At 44.7% G+C, this 17,032-nt stretch overlaps 1 protein-coding gene across 2 annotated transcripts in view; it reads right to left on the bottom strand.

Annotated features, from left to right (window-relative positions):
• The window catches only part of COLGALT2 (collagen beta(1-O)galactosyltransferase 2), a 56,173-nt gene that overhangs the window by 16,935 nt on the left and 22,206 nt on the right, over positions 1–17,032 (bottom strand). The window contains exons 2-4 of one of the 2 annotated variants that reach the window (XM_064454389.1): positions 3,818–3,928; positions 2,172–2,289; positions 1,277–1,411 (exon numbers count right to left, since the gene is read on the bottom strand). In XM_064454389.1, coding sequence (XP_064310459.1) covers positions 1,277–1,411; positions 2,172–2,289; positions 3,818–3,928 — 364 coding nt within the window. The remainder of the gene's footprint in view (positions 1–1,276; positions 1,412–2,171; positions 2,290–3,817; positions 3,929–17,032) is intronic. The other variant, XM_064454390.1, reaches the window with a different exon arrangement.

Below are 17,032 nucleotides of genomic sequence, written 5' to 3'. Positions count from 1 at the left end.
GTGCTCAGGGAATGGCTGAGCATCAATCTCCTGGTGGTGAGTGAATGTTTTTGCATCACTTGTTTGTTTGGGGTTTCCCACCCCTACCCTTCACTAATTAAACTGTCTTTATCTCAGCCCATGAGTGTTGCTTTTGGGTTTGGGCTTGGTTGGTTAGTTTTGGGGTTGGTTTTTTGGGTTTGGTTTTTTTTTGTTGTTGTTGTTGGTTTTTTAACTCCTTTTGCCCTTCCAGTCTGGTCCCCCAACCAGCTGGGCGGGAGTAAGCAAGCGACTGGGTAAGGGCTTACCTACCAGCCAGGGTCAATATACCACAGTGATGTGGATCAACTTGTAAACTGATAACTGAACCTTGTTCTGACTCTAAAAATAATGCTATTTCTACTATGTAACATTTCTGTACCTTATACTTTCTGTAGCATATTTGATTTGAAAAGGTAACATAAAACTCTAATTTCTAGGCTCAGCACTTGTGTCTTTTACACCAGTACCCTTTACACACATACTTCAGCACACACACTCCCTTAAAGGCAAAGGGTGCTGCCCCACTACATAAATCTTGTTCATCTGTGAGAAAAATAATCTGTATACAATGAAGAGCTGTAGAAACAAAGGCAAATTCCTCTCAAGACTAGTGTCACTATACAGGAAAGCTGGTCTAAAATAACGTACCAAGAATTTTAAGGTCATTACACAAACATATGGAACCACCTCAAACAAATTCTGGTGTGACTGTGTGTGTATCAGGTTTTTTTATGCCATTAGTGGGACTGTATAATTTCCCAGAACTTTTGGCTAAGCAAGCTCAGCTTCCTGCAGATTAAGCTTTTTCAAGTAAGGAATCTCAGGTAAGGAAGCAAGTTTCAGTTATGTGCCTGCACACCCAATGCAAGACATGTATTGCTTTGCTTATACCTACAGCTTGGTTAGAAAACTAAGCCTGAAAAACATTTATAGACTGCAATGTCCTCTCTACTCTTATTCCCAGATCCCCTGTAAATTTACGGTCCTTTCCCAAAGATACCCACCCAAGATTTGGGATGCCACCACTGAGAGAGGAGGAAGCTTAGATGACTGCATGACACCACTATCCTCGCTACATGGCTACATCCCCTCTGTACGCCTCAGAGATACAGCAGCTTCTTTTCAGGAAAAGGACACAACGAAAGCAGATGGGAAAGCCCATGGAACAGAAATGATGCCCACTGCTTCACAGACACAAGGCAGGAGGCCTTTGGAAACATAGCTTTGACCCAGCACCGTTCACGAAGTCACTTGCCTGGGGGGTGATGCCACACCAGAAGTTAGAGTAGAGGGAGCGAGACTCGAGCATTGGTGCCACTAATGTCTTGTTTTCTGCTATCATCAGGTTCAGGGTTTGTGGGTTGGTCAGTAAGTTATCTGCATCAATAAACTAAAGCAGTAAGAGGTGAAGAGAAAAAGAAATTTCTTATTAGATGAAATTATTTGCTTCCCCTGACACTTTCTTGGGAACAAGGCAGCCAGAGGCAGGAGGTTGGCAAAAAAACCCCAACAACACTGAGCTGGTAGTTTTGACACCATAGGGCACATCACTGTTGTAGATAAACCCAGGGGTGGCTGCCCCTACAACAAAGCTATGAGATGGGAAAAAATGCAGAGCTTCCCTCTGACTCCACAGAACCTTGCTCCAGCACAGCGGAAAGGGAGCTGCGAGGGAAAATAACATTGCTGAAAATTCAGGGCAGGTTTATTCTTTGGAGACGATCAAGAAGAACTCTTAAAAACTGGCCTCACACCCTTGCCTTGTTCAGAGGCTGTGGAAACACCACCATTAACTGCTGCTGTAGTGACCAAAGGCACACATCTTTCCACAACTGTTCTGCTGAACTATTTCCCTTATATTTCATCAATAATAGCTGGGGTTTCAATCTGGGGGACCCTTGCAGGTACCTACCCACCGCCAGGACTATATTCAATCCTGATCCCTGTGGAGAAAGTCTTGGGCTTAACCAGGGACTTCTCTCCCTAGCTGCAAAGTCTCTTGCTCATCAGACCAAGAAATGACACACAGCAATTCACTGCATAACGCTTTGCCTTTCTATGGAGAGGAAACTTTTGACAGCCTCAAAGTATCAGAGTGATTACGTGAAAAGTTTTTGCCTGAGGACAGTGAATAAATCAAACCTATTTACCAGGATGTAGTCTGACCACTTCTCTCGTGCAGTGCGCAGGGCAGCCTGTCGGAGTTTCATCACATGAGTGAATCGGGAGTTTGGCCAATGTTTTGGCCCAATTTCTTCTGGGTAAGACCTAGCAAAGAAAAACAAAAGTGACTGCAACCCACGTCTGGGCTCTACTGCGCTAGTCAAAAAAAAAAAAAAAGAAAAAGAAAAAAAAAAAAGAGAGAGAGAGAGAGTTTCCTTGCTGCCTTCTTTCCAAAAGAAAAACAGTGTTAGAGTCACCTCAGGCAACCCAGGAGAGGTTTTGAGGGAGAACGATTCCAAGTTTCATGCTGGCACGTGTACACAGGGCACCAGAGAACAAGCAGCACTACAGCATTTCCTGCCAACCAAGCGGCCACAAGCAAAACAGCGCTATCAACACCAGGAGTTTCAGCTGCAGTGGCAGGCCCTCACCTGACGTAAGCAGAGGTTACCCCACTGAAATGAAACGAACCGAAGCTGATTTACCTTATCTGACCCTCTGGTAAAAAAAGTCATCTGTCCTCTCCTAGGCTTTAAGTTTAAGTTTAAAACTATAAACACAGCTTCCTTAAGCCCAGTAGAATCAACAGAGCCGAGGATGTAAAGATAAAGGCGATGTGGATTCCCTCATCGTCTGGACATTATTAGTAACTGTTAACACATCCCTATAACAGCTCTTAAATCTACAAACACCCAATACCCAACCCCACGAGCCCAATCATGTGAGCAAAGTTATGCGCACATCTCTGTTTTCAGGATCAGGTCCAAAAGCAAATGCTCTATAACAAAGATGGAAGGAAACTCCAGGGACAGATCCCTGTGTGGCATAAAAATTCAGGACTTTGAAACAGTGCCAGCATAAGCCAGTGAAGGACCTAAGATTTTAAAAAACTTTTTACAGAACTTAAAATAGCCAAGTTTGACAGGATGAAGGAAACTCAATTCCAATGAAAGGATTAAAAAAGTCAATAAAACAAGCATTCCCCAGGCATTTGTACCACAAATGCCCCACCACTGCACTGATGACCTTGAAAGTAAAAGCAAGCCTAAAGAAAGGGGAAACTGATGTGCTTTTCCCTGATGGAAGAAATAGAAAATAGGAATACAAACAAGGAACAGCTGATCTTAAAAAAAAAAAATAGAAAAGGGCAATAAACCCCCACACACCTAACATTATGTTTCAAAGGAATGATCCTGCAAGTCATGCAAAGGCATAATATACTGAATTAAGTCTAGCTCTCTGGCTCAGAACTTACTGTCTATTTCATGTCCCAGACAGACCTTTCTTAGACACTATGGGAACAAACTACGATTCCTCTGCTTCCTTGCAAATAAAGAATGACAGAATTTATTCCCTGTAGCTTTTGATGTGATTTGTTTACCATACAAAGAAAGCAGCTGCAGAGGCTAAATAACTGAATGGAAAAATGCTTTCTTCTCTGAAGTTTTGCATTAGTTGCTTCACTGTATGGGCTCCATAAGAACACAAGTTTAATGGGACAGACCCCAGGGAAAAAAATAAATCTGTATTTTAGTGCTTGGACTTTTAGTCCTCCTGGTTTGAAAACAGAAAACCTAGAAAATTTTATATATACACCGAACAGCTCCAGTCAGCCTCTCACTGCAGTACTCACTGGGGGTCTTCCATCGGCCTCCACTCCACATCGTGGTAGAGGTTCTGCACATTCTTCAGCCACTCTCTAAGGATTGCTGTGGTGTTATCAACATTGTGGTCAGTGGCCACCCTGGGAAAACAAGAGCACAAAGGAATCCTGTTAACACAATATTTAGGTCCTTCGCCTTTTGCCAGCTGGTAAATGAGTCAGAGGCAGAACCTATTTCTTACAGGCGCACCCAGCTCCTGGCAGAACTCAGGGCAGCTCCACAGATGTACAAGCCCTTGCTAAGGCACACAGCAGAGCCCCACTTCCCCACGAAGACAGAGCACCCCCGTAATGCAGGCATGCTTGCACACCGCTCCCCTCTCGCTGATCTCCTCCTGCCTCACAGGAATGACAGCAGCTTTATCATCAGGCGGATACAGGACCAAACTCTCTGTACAGTTTAACCACTGGAAAAGACAAGACAGGTCATGTCAAGATGAATGGCCCAAGGTAAGCTAACTGCAAAGGTCCTATCTCTAGAAGCACCAGGATTTCGCTCTGCTTGCTGTATTGTCCTGCGAGCCCACCATTTAAGCTGCACAGCCTGGCTGCAAGCACACGTGCACTGCTGCCTCACCCTACTGGCCAAGAATCGCTCATGCCACAATCGGGGGCTCTGCTAAGACACAGAGGGAAGGAACACCTCACTGCTGTTCTACAGCATGGATTATTACAGCCAAGGCCTAAAAAGCCACTTGTCTTCAATTTGCAACCTGCAATTGGCACAGGCCCTCAAAACTGCTCTCTGTATGGCCAAGCTGAGCACAGAGGTGGCAGGGGAAGGCACGGATGCTCAACATACACCAGGATCAGCATCAGACCTCCTTCCCCCTACCCTGCTATAGCCAGCAGGCAGCAAGGCTGCAGTCCAGAGAGAGGCAGCTTGCTTTCTTACTGCTTACTGACCGAGAGGTTACAAGTTGGTGAAAATACACAGAGGAGGTTTGCACAGGTGCTGTGTTCTGTTAGAACACTGCAATAGCACTCAATCTCAAACAATGGGATGGGAGAAGCCTGCATGCTTCCTCTGCGGCCTCCACCATCCCCCCTGAAAGCAGCATCTGAATGTTTTTCCTCAGTGTTGAGTAGTATAGCCGCACAGACTGAAACAGGATGCAGAGATCCACGCCTCTGACAGTAATCACACAGAAACACTCCCAAAGGAGCCACATGCTCATCTCCATCTGGGATCCTCGAGCCTTCAGGTTACAGGGCGAACAAGCCAAGTCACATCCCAGCTGCTCCTTTCCAGCATGCATTTGCCCTGGGACCAGGACTTTGCACATCCAACACCTGGCCACTCACATGGTCATGGCAGATTCCAGAGCAAATTCCCTTAAGCCAGAGGACTGTTCGTTTTCCCTTGGCCAGAAGGCAGGAATGCACAGCCCCACAGCAGGACACGGCCTGTGCAGCAACAGCTCTGCAAGCTCCACTGAGAATTTACAATCCCTTTGTGTTCCTCTGGGAGCATAAATACTCCCCAAAAGGTCCCATAGAGACATAGCAAACATGGTGTGAAACACATCCCTAAGGGGAGGGCACTGGAAGATGTGCTAAGCCCCCACCAGCTGCTATATATCAACTGCCTATTTTGTCCTCCAGCTCCAGACACCCAGACACTTCCCACAGCATCCTCCACCCTACTTGAAGCCAGACCTGTAGGTAGGGGAGAGCACACAGAAGGGAAACAGGGGGCACATCCTAAACCTTAGAGCTACTATAAGCTATTTCAGGAATATCTCCACCCCAAGTCACCATATGATCCTCCAGATGAGAATCAGGGCATGAACGCTTTCTAGTTCATGCAACCAGAAGATACCATGGGGCTTAGCCTTATTTAAATTAAAAACTGAATTCTTGATTCTTTTTTAAGTTTATTTATAATCAGAAGAACAAAATCATTTAAGGACAGGAAGCTTATTTGTTGAATATTTATTCCTGTCTATTAAAACAATAAATAATGAAAGTTCAGCAAGTGAATGCAGGCTGGTTTTTTTGCTATTAACTGCGCTCCTATGACAGAGCAAAGCTGGGTTTAGTGGTAACTTTGGGGTTCGCTTTTGACCAAGACTCTGGCCCAGACTGTGCTGCAAATCTAGCTTGCAAGGATGTTTAACTGGACTAAACCAGTCATAGTGCTGACTTGGTAGAACAGATTAAGTCAAACTTGTTCCACATATTTTATGGATTGCAGCTCATCCTCGAGCCCATTCTAGCACTCTTGCTTGGGCCTCCCACAGCCACTGTGCATTTCGCTAGCCTTGTTCTGCTTTCCTCCCACACTCCAGCTGCACAGTCAGTGAACAACAGCTCCAAAATTCCTAAAATACCAGAGAACTGTGGAAATGTTTTTATTCACGGTCATCACTGGACCTGCAGTAACACCAAGAAGCTCCTGCCATGCAGTGGGGCCACACTGCAATTTAGGCATCACGCAAACCAAGCAAAGATGATGGTTCCTGAAGAACCATTCTGAAGAATGTCGGAGTCCATCTTACACCATACCTTTTGCCAGGTCCAGGCTAGTCTTAAGGATCCTGCAAACCTTTAAAGCAAGCACACAAATCCCACAGAGTCAGGTGCCTGTGCCCATTTCCTTTGGCAAGCCTCATACCAGTCCTTCTAACCTTGCATAAGATCAGTAGGGAGATGTGGAAAAGTTTGCCCCCTGGGGGCAGGGGGAAGAGGAAGCTTGCATGTCAAATTAGTCTTGCTGTTACACTGGCACTGGCTGCTCCCTTGTCTCAGCCAGATTTTTCTCCATTCAGCTTTGTGCAAACGCAATCCCAAAACGTATTCGTGGGGAAGCTGTTTGCAGGGATGTGGAATGGAAACCCCAAAGTTCACAAATGAAACAATTTCCTTGACAAAAAAAAAAAAACAAAAAAGTAAAAATGTAGTCATTCAACCTCAGAGAAAGTTATTAAAATGAGAGGATGCTGTTTCCTGAGTCAGAGTTGTTTCATGAAGCCCAAAACTTTGACTAGCAAAAGAAACCTTAAAGTTGAAAGACTGTGATTGACAGAGTTACTGCAGCTCTGCCCTCAAAAGCTAGCTGCCCTCAATAGCTAGCCCTTCTTTGCTTCCTCAGGCAAGACAAGGGGGTTGAAGGATGCTGCTCTTATTGCATCTTTGTCTCCAACTCCTGTAATGTCAGACCACACATGTTCTACTGCATGGACACACCACCATCCTGAGAGAAGGGCACAGCACACCAAAGGCTGCTACTACCTAATCTTGCCCTGGGCTAAGGGCTGCCCAGGGAAAGAGCTTCCCAACAGTCAGACCCCACACACCTGGGGTTCTCCATCCTGCTCCTGGTAGGGCAGCATGCCCTTGACCATATTTCGCCCCAGAAGACCACAACAGCTAACAACCTCCAGACAGAAGTGAGACACACGAATGGGAGCCTGGAGGAATCTCTAGACCTACCCACAAGGAAACTGCTAGAAGAAAAATGGCATTTTACTGCTCAGGCTGTAATGGTGGTGTTATGTAGAAGGTAAATTCACATCCCAGAACACCTTTACAAAGACATTGATGAGACAAAGCTCTGGCACAAATAAAGGACTGAAGTCTCCAGGACTGTCCACCCAGCAGCATTTCCAAGCCCAAAAGTTCTCAAAGGCAACAAAGTTTGTCACACCCTGGACGGAACATGCCCTGTGACTAGCCATTTGGCAAGCCTTTGTTTTTCCAGCTTTGAGCCTCAAAAAATACCCAACCAAAAAACCACCCAAACAACCCAAGCAATTCCCAAAAGCAATTATCACTATTAATTTCAGAACAATTCACATTTAAGATCAAACAAAATCAGCACTTACTCCTATTGTAATATCTGTACCAGTCCACCTATCTCCTCAGAAAAAATAGCAGCTATGGTGCTTGCAATACCACTGTAGGGAAAAACACACTTATTTTTTTCCTACTTTTTTTTTTTTAACTTAACAACCCCTGCACAAGAAAAACAGACAAATAAAAATATGAGCAGGACTTCCCACTGGCAGCAAAAGTTCCTCAAGCCATAAGAGGCACGTCAGGATATTCCCCATTATAAGCACTTCTTCTGTAATAGACAGTTTGTAGGACTTCAAGAAGCAGAATACACAGTTAAAACTTCAGTGCTCTAACTCAGATGGATGGACCAGGTGGACCCTGTTCATTCTTAATCCATTTTCAAGATGCTAAGGCCATCTCTGCTGCAGATCTCACCACCACCAGTGGTCTGTTGCCCATGGTGCACATCTTCCCGGTTCTGGAAAACTGACTGTCGTTTCCCTGGGTGTTGACAGTCAGGAAGGGTTGAGACACACGGACAGAGCAGCCAACACTTGTGCCATGTCTGGTTCAGTGAGACAAGGCCATGGGATGAGACTGTTCATGTGAGAAACTGAGGGTAAGAAAGCATCATGTGGAAGACACTGTGCTGGCAGCATCCTGTGCTGACTCCTCTCGGAAAAGGCTTACAGCAAGTGGGGTAAAGCAGTACCTCCAACACCTGCGGAAAAGCAATTTCAGTCTGCCCAAACCCGTCCTACAGCAGTGCTAGTGGAGAGAGGCAGCACAGGCCAACAGATCTTCTCTGCATGCCCTACAAGTACATGTGATGGCGAGAGCATGCCACATAAGAGATGTTGTCATCCCTCCTCACTTGCCTCTCAGGGAAAAATATTTTTACTACATCCTCTGATCCTTACTAGTCCACAGTATGCACTTGATAGGGTGAGAAGAGTGGGCCACCTTAACCCAGCTCCACTTAGCCCACCAAGAATGCAGCTTAGCAGTCCACACGGCCCTTAGACTAAGGCAGTGCCTACATTTTGGTTTTTTGGTATATTTTTGAAAGTAGGCTGGTGAGCACAGTATTGTTATTTGAGTTTGAGTCCATCAGCATTATTCTTGGCCTGGCATCAGGTTCCAGTCATGTTTTTTGAGTGGATCAGCTTGAAACATTTGTGCAGTCAAGACCATGCAAGAGCTACAAGAAGATAGGTTAAGTGCAAGGCCACAGGAAGAGGAGAGATGAGCTGGCTGGCAAGGAGTACAATCCTTACTCATCATTCTGCAACATCTCATCAACTTTGTGGCTCTCTGCTGGACTTGCTCACACTTGTTAACATCTTTCTTCACCAAGGAAACTCAAAACCAGATGCAGTATTCCAGATGTGATCCAACAATTGCCTAGCAAATGGGGAATAACCCCTCCCCTTCAGCTGGCTATACTTCTGTTCATGCTGCCCAGGACACAGTTGACCTTCATTACCAGGGCACACCACTGGCTCACATTCAGGTCTGCTGTTCAATATGGGTCCACAGGACCCCTGAGCCTTTTGCAGCACAGCTGCTCCCCAGCCTGCATCACTGCAAAGGGTTCTTCCTTCCCAGGTGTGGGACTTGATGAAGTTCAAGAGATTTCCTGCAGGCAACTTAAAGCCAGCACACTCTGCCTGCAACTAGTAATTGGGAGAGAAGACTTAAACAGCTTGTTTCTCTCAAAAGGGACAGGTTACATCAATGACCTTTGCACTAAAAGGGAGGCAACTTCATGTTCAAGAGCTGATTAACTATGTCTAGAATTTAATTAAACAAAAAGGGTCTCCTGTGAGATTTACAACCTAAAGACTGTGTGACACAACCATGAAAGACTAGTGGAGTGCCAAGGTAAAAGAAATTTTAAATTCCTGCCACACTTTTCAGAAAAGAAAGTTTAATAAATTAAACTGAAAGAGACCTCCAGGTGGACGCTCCTATTCCAGTAACATGGCAGCTTTTTCCACTCAGTTTTAAACCTATTTCCAATAAATAGAAGTTAAATTTTTAAAAAAAGTTTGAGCAAGAATGTTCATATAGGGGCTTATGTCCGTATAACTATAATCACTTCAGTATTTACTTTGGCTTTAACCAGTAGTCTTACCATGGACACAAGCCCTCATTGTCCATACTCAGCAAAGTACCCCCTCCCAAAAAAACTCAAGTACCATGAATAGTGGAAAAGTAAGCACAACATTAAGCAACTACTGTTTTAATTAAGTAACATGTGAGTAGCAGCATACAAGGAAAACTGCTCCTTTTATAGAGTGCTCATATTTTTAGCCTGATAATGTCTCCTCGCACTATGATTGCAAGAAGGAATTAATTTAGGCTTTGATGGTTGTCCTCCTCTTTTCCTCCCACCCCCCCCCCCCCCCCAAAAAAAAAAAAAAGGGAAAAAAACCCACCCTTTTTCACTTCTACACATTCCAGCCTAACCTCCCAAGCTATTTACAGTTTATTTACCTCAGGTACTGGGTCAGAGGAGAAAATTTTCACCTTCACCATCTGTATAGGAAAAGCACTACAGGACAGAACCAACACTGTGTGCCTCTGGCTTGTCAGAGTACGGGTCACATTGTAACACAAGTTGTAGGAAACTATGGCCCCAGGCCTGCTGTAATTTTCCTACTGAATTTAATATTTACCAACTCTTCCCTTTGGCAAACACATAGGGACGAAGGGCTTCAAACAGGGGTAAATACTTCACATTCAAGAGTGTATACTGCAAAGCAGAGTCAGAAATGGAAGCAGCTAGTTCTCAAAACCTAAATCTACAAGGAGGATCCTTTCCCCTTCTGTCAGTATTTTGAAGGCTGTAGGGCTTGAGGAGGGTGTTGGGTTCTCCATTTGCTGAGAAAGCCAAACTCTGACACCCAGGTTCAGGTGGGCCTTTCCCATCACTCTGCCAAGCACATACCATGGATAACAATGGTGAGGATGCTGCTGATGGTTGGGGCTGCACTGAGAATGGCTCACAGGAAGATGTCATCCATGGCTTGCAGGGTTCTGCTGCTTCTGCACATTGCAAGACTGAGTTGGGCATGCAACCAGTCCCAGGAAAATCCAGAGATATCCATTTTAGCTGTCTCTCTTGCTTTTTTGTCACTTGCAGCCAGGGATTCAGTCTACCCTCAAAGCTTGCTATGAAATGTAGTCCAATATTGAGTTCCACCAAAACGAGAGCCACAGGTTGGCCAAATGCCCTAAACCAATGGGGTCTTGTCCAAACTGAAGCCCAAAGTCAACAGAAAGCCTGTTAGTAGATCACTCCTAACAACTGTAACATAGAAACTGGTGACAAAAGCACCAGTACCTCACCCTGACCATCTCCCACAGAACAGAGCAGCAATAAAGAGTTCAGAGAGAGGTTACATCTCAAAACAGTGATGGAGGAGGCATATTTCTGTATGCTGTGTTCCACAACTTGTGCTAACAAAGGTGCCCAATTACCTGGTTGGACCTCACACATTTGAAGTAGTGAGACAGAATGGGAAGGAGTTCCTCACCTGCAGAATAAAACAGGAGTTCCTGTTTTATTAGAGGAAATACAGACTCATGGGGAAAATGGCTGGTTCAGACCCAGCTCTCTTACTGTTTGTTAAAGTTTGGCAAGGCCACTTGACCTTCCAGCTTACTAAGAAATGCTGAATCCTACAGTTATTCCTAAGGAAGTTAACTCCCATGAGCATAAACCCTCACCAGGAATCTGGCCTGTCCGGGTTCTCCAGAGAAGCCTTGGAAACAGAAAAGTGCTGTCACCAAATGGCTTGGTCAGCAGAGCTGCGTCCCCCACTCTTGATGCAAGGGCTATAGCCAAAGCTGGCCCCACCAGGTGCTTTGAGGGGGTTACTGGAAATCTCAGCCCTCAAAGCAGGACTCAGCATGTTCATGACAACTTTCTGTCCCGGAGCACTGCACAGGGAGTTCCCCTGATACTCTGGGGAAACACCACAGGGGACTTCAAACCTCAGATTATTAGAAAAAACATGCTACTTCATCCAGTGCTAGCCATTACTAACAAGCTGCTACAACAGTCCAATTTTTTTCACCACAGCACTAATGACAGGTGATGAATGGAGCACAATATGTTAATTTTAACAACCTGAGCTAAAGAGAAAGCAGAACTAGGGAAGACAGCAAGGTACTTGGATATGGTTTAGTGGTGGACTTGGCAGTGATAGGTTAGCAGTTGGACTCAATGATCTTAAGGGTCTTTTCCAACCTTAACGATTCTGTGATCCTATGATTTGTAAGGCTTGCGAGAGGCCTCTGAATTGTTTGGGTCCTGCAGAAAAAGCCTTCAGCTTTCAGTCACTTTGGGCATCTCAAAGACCTCCCTGGTCCGAGTGGAGAGCTGAGCTCAGTGTCACACAGGCTGCCCTGACTGATGACTGTGCTTATTCTGGGTGTGAATTCAGACCTGCCAAAAATAACAAAAAATAAAATCCAGCAACGGAGTCCTAGTACAAGTCAAATACAAATTTGGATTTAGTTTTCCCAAAACAAGTGGTAAATAAAGTAACAGACGAGTCATTCCTCCCTGCCTTTTTGTTTGAATGCTGCCAGACTCAGAAAACTGATTCAAAATATAAAAACCACCAAACTGGCAGTTTCTGCTGTGAACCAGTGATGAATTACCTTTACTAGGAAACAGTGCAGCTGGGAGAAACTGGAAGAGAAGGTATGGATCCTAAAGGGGAAGAAAAAAATTCAAAACAAGACAGAGGCAAAACGGTTCTGAAACCGGTGAGAGGGAGGCTCCCAAGGCAGCAGAGAACTACCAGAAAGCAGCTGCACCATTACAACAGCCTGAGACAAAGCTTTTGTAGCTATGGCTCTATCACCGTCCCCCTGAGAGTCACAGCACACTACCCACCCCAAAGCAGCTGCCTTAACTAGCATGGCTTGACGCATAAGTAAAAAGCCGTTCAGCACCCAGCTGGGCAGTACACCCCCATTTCCCAAACTCTAGTGTTTCATTTCAGCTGTGAAAACATCCTCTTTACCACAGAGGAGCAAGTGGAGTTGTTACTATCGAGTACTTCACGGCCTCCTGCTCCGGATCTTCTCAAAAATGCAGCAAACCAAGCAGGGCTCACCATATCTTTCCAAGCACTCCCCCACCAACAGGCAGGTATGGCTATTCACCCAGCACGTAGGAGGCTCAGTTAATAAACTATTTCCTTTTCATTATAAATACTCTGTTGCTTTGCAGAAATCTGTGCTGCCCCTGGGCTGCCAGCCCTACCTTGCACCTATTAAGCAAAGACTTGATACCCCAAATCTCACAGATACCGATGGGATCGGAGGATAACACATCATGAGATGCCACCAAGCTAGCTCACAACAATGCAGTTCAGAGACTGAACAGATTTAAACCTTCCTTGCCACCACTTATTTTAGTACAATTATGCTCACAAACCTCATTAATAAGGCTTGAACATTCAGGCCCAAGTTCAAAGAACTGTTTAAGCATTTAAACAAGTTGTTAAAATCTTAATGTATCTGTAAGACTTTTTGGCTTCACAGGGACTTGGCATTTGTTCTAGGGTTTTCCTTAATTAAGGACAGGCTTTTGGAAGTACCTTCTTTTGTTTTAAATTATTTTAACTTGGTCCCTAAGATGTCAGTTCCCAGTGGAGAGGCGGTCTGAGCCCAGATCAGGGGCAGGGAGTTGTGTGGGAGTGTGGAGCCAGCAACGAGAGCAGCGACACTCTCCAGGCTGGGCAGCTATACAAGAACAGGACCTCACAGTACAGGAATGCAACAAATATGCCTCTTCTCTAACTCTTTCCCTGTGCCTTTCAGCAGCTTGTGGATAATGTATTTTGCTGGCAGCAGCAGTGATTTTAAAACCTTCAATGATCTTCCAAGCCCAAGTGAGAGAATGATTCACAGATGTGTGTAAGTGTGTACATACTTTCATACACACTAGAGTCTTTACTCTTTCCACACTACCTCAAGAAATCTCTCACTTTCTTGGCTCTCACTCCCCAAGATCCTCAGGTTGTCTCTGCCATGACAGGTATGTGCTAAAGCCCAGTGGGCCCAGAAACAATGGAGGAATCAACATCTCCCCAGAAAAGCCATCAGGCTAGGGCTGCTTGTAGCTGCCTTGTGCCAATAGTCAAAAATCCATGTTTAACAGCTTCTCTGGCATCCATGGAAGGGGAATTTGCAGGGCAAAGGAGGTTCCTACTGCTTCAATCCCAAGTCCCCTCTTTGTCTTGCTTTACTTCTCCCTGTGGTTGCCCCACTGCAGACAAAGCTTTAAAAGAAACAAAAACACATCTGCATTTGGCCTTGTGAATATTTCCAAGCAGACTTGGCTTCAAGGGAACAACTCCCATAAGGAAAGCTCAGGAAATTGCATACGCGCAAGATCAGGCTGTGACTAGCCTCTGAAACCAATTTGTTCAGACGAGGAATTAATTGCAACAGTCCTGTAATTTCTGAAGGAATAGCTTGTTCCCACCAATACTAATTAAGACACCAGCTAATGCAGCTGTTCAAGACTAATGAAAGCATGTAAGCCACTGGGAAGGAACACTGGTATTTAGAAGTATTATTGGCTCTGGTAACCAAAAGTTTTAAAGGTTTTAAGAAACTGCTCAAACTTAGGTGCTCAGTACCACTGATTTCAATGGACCTGTTGAATATGGGCCCATACCACATTACCAAGGGTCCCCCAGAATAGAAACATCTGAAAAGCTCTCTCAGTCTCTGTACCAAGCTTGCAGAAGAATGAGTGCAAGGCTGCCACCAGTCCCCCTTGCCTCCAGTAAGAAGACTCAGATCATGGAGCACCAGACGTCCCATACTGGAAGGAAAGAAGACCCAAGTCATTCCACTCAGTGGCTTACTGAATTTAGTGTTGGGCTTCCCCCCCCGCCCCTTTTTTTTTTTTTTTTCTTTTCCCCAAAAAGTTATAACCATGCCCTACAAGTGCCAGTAAGCACACCGTGCCTGCCTCCCAGCCCCCATACCACCCGGTAAGAGGTTCCATCCGGACGTATATCTCATACTCTTTAAAGTTCCAGAGATTTTTCAGAACATATAAGTAGGTTTTACAACATGCCGGGAGAGAAAGCCTAATACCTCTCTACGTCTTCCTTTAACCCTGCCTTTCCTTTAACCTCATCTCCTTTCCAAGCTTACAATAAAGGTCCAAAGCTTGCCGTTATTACTGCAAACCAAGATCTCTCTTTTGCTGAGATGAGGACAAAGCCATTGTCCATACTGTAGTACTGGAATGGATAAACAGACAACTCTTCCTCTGAAGCAGGCAAAGAATAATGGAATATTTATCTCAGGATTATGCCAATCTGAAGAGAACAGCATTAGCTGAACATAACCAAGTTATGTGGTTGAGGCAAGTACGCTCCATTCTTCCAAAGTGTTTAAGAATATACCTTTCCAGAGAAGACATTTTTAGGAACTCTCAACCTAAAATATGAAATACGACTTCCCTTCCATTATGAATGGATTTTCATTCTAATCATAGAATTGTTAAGATTGGAAAAAACCCTTAAGATCATCGAGTCTAACCACTAACCTGTCACTGCCAAGTCCACTAAACCATATCCTCAAGCACCACGTCTACCCTTTTTTTAAATACCTCCAGGGATGGAGACTCCACCACCTCCCTGGGCAGCCTGTTCCAATGTTTGACAACCCTTTTGGTGAAGAAGTTTTTCCTAATATCCAACCTAAACTTCCCCTGGCGCAGCTTGAGGCCATTTCCTCTCGTCCTATTGCTTGTTACTAGGGAGAAGAGACTGACCCCCACCTCGCTACAACCTCCTTTCAGGTAGTTGTAGAGGGCGATAAGGTCTCCCCTCAGCCTCCTCTTCTCCAGACTAAACACCCCCAGCTCCCTCAGCCACTCCCCATCAGACTTGTTCTCTAGACCCTTCACCATCTTCGTTGCCCTTCTTTGGACACACTCCAGCACCTCAATCATATCCTACAAGACTTAATCAAAGTCATTTTAATACATGTAGAAACAGTTTTTATTGTAATCAAAATACGGTACAATTAAATGGCTACAAATAAAAGTGAAAACAATGTAGGAAAATCGGAAACGGAAACAATATTTTAAATCGTCACTAATTTGAAGGAGTTCAAGCAGCAATAAGAAACACACCAAGCTAATTCTGGAGCAAAGGAAAACTCAGGCTTTTTACCAGCTAAGAATCTGCCCTGTGATCTGGAAACAGGCAGGATGTTTTATGTGACACTAGAGTGAGTTTTACACAATAATGGACCCTTTCATGTGAAAACTTTGCTGATATGCAACAATAAAGACATTCTTCCCAAAGGGTTTCTGCCAGCTATTCTTTGAGGCCATAGGAAATATAAAATAGGAACACAATGATTTGCATCTCAAACCAGAACAAGACAGAGTAAGAACTCGGGGAGTGCTAGTACCAGTGTTCTCCAAGATGAAACCCAAATTTAGCATTTGGAGAAGAGGTCTCCTCCAGAGTAGGGAGGAACCGCAAGAGAAATGTAAGAATAGGCCATAAACTCCTTCCTACAAGCAAAGTGGCAAAAGGTACTTGGCTATCCATAAAGATTTTGCCTCTGGAAAGAGAAAAATAGGTATGTTTAGACGGGTAGGAGATGCTCAAAGTTAAGTAGTCACTGAAAATCAACAGTATTTCATATTTTCACATCAGTAGGATACCCCCTGAAACTTCCAATCTCTGCACACAGCCTGACACAAACATCACTGAAATACACAAGGTATTTCATTCACCTCCAGTGAGCTTCACATTACAACTCACTGGGCTTCTGATATTTGAGGAAAGCCATTCACTCTATTCAGTAGTTTACAATTTTCATTTATCTTTCCAAAAGTGTAAGCTTTCCCTTCAAGCAGCTGTGCAGGTGGAGCATAAATAATACGCATCACCATCACACATCTGCAAGTCACTGGTCTGCATACATTTTCAGATCAGACTTTCTCCTATAGAAAGTACAGGTATAAACTCAACGTAACCGAACTGCTGGGACTCCCACCAGCCCTTGAAACAGGACTGGCAGGTTGATCAAACAAGGTGTGCTGCACTAAGTGCTCTCAGCATACCACAAACTTCCTGTGAGTGACATGCAGGCTTCGAAACCGACAGTCAGAGAGCAAGGAACATGCCACAGTATGAACGAATGAAAGAACCATGAGGCTAAGAATAATAAGAGTTCCCGATGCTCCTGACCTGCATGGGCATGCCTCCCCTGCCACTTTGTCACCCTCTAGCCTGGTTTAAACAAACCAGGGCTGCTCTACAGCAAAGTCACTACTTTTTATTATCAGTCTTTCAACAAAACCCCTGTGCAGACCAGGCAGTAAGACTGCCACTTCAATGT

The sequence above is a fragment of the Phalacrocorax carbo genome, chromosome 6 (genome assembly GCF_963921805.1).
Source record: "Phalacrocorax carbo chromosome 6, bPhaCar2.1, whole genome shotgun sequence".
Classification (NCBI taxonomy): domain Eukaryota; kingdom Metazoa; phylum Chordata; class Aves; order Suliformes; family Phalacrocoracidae; genus Phalacrocorax; species Phalacrocorax carbo.
This window is presented reverse-complemented; position numbering and strand designations above follow the sequence as displayed.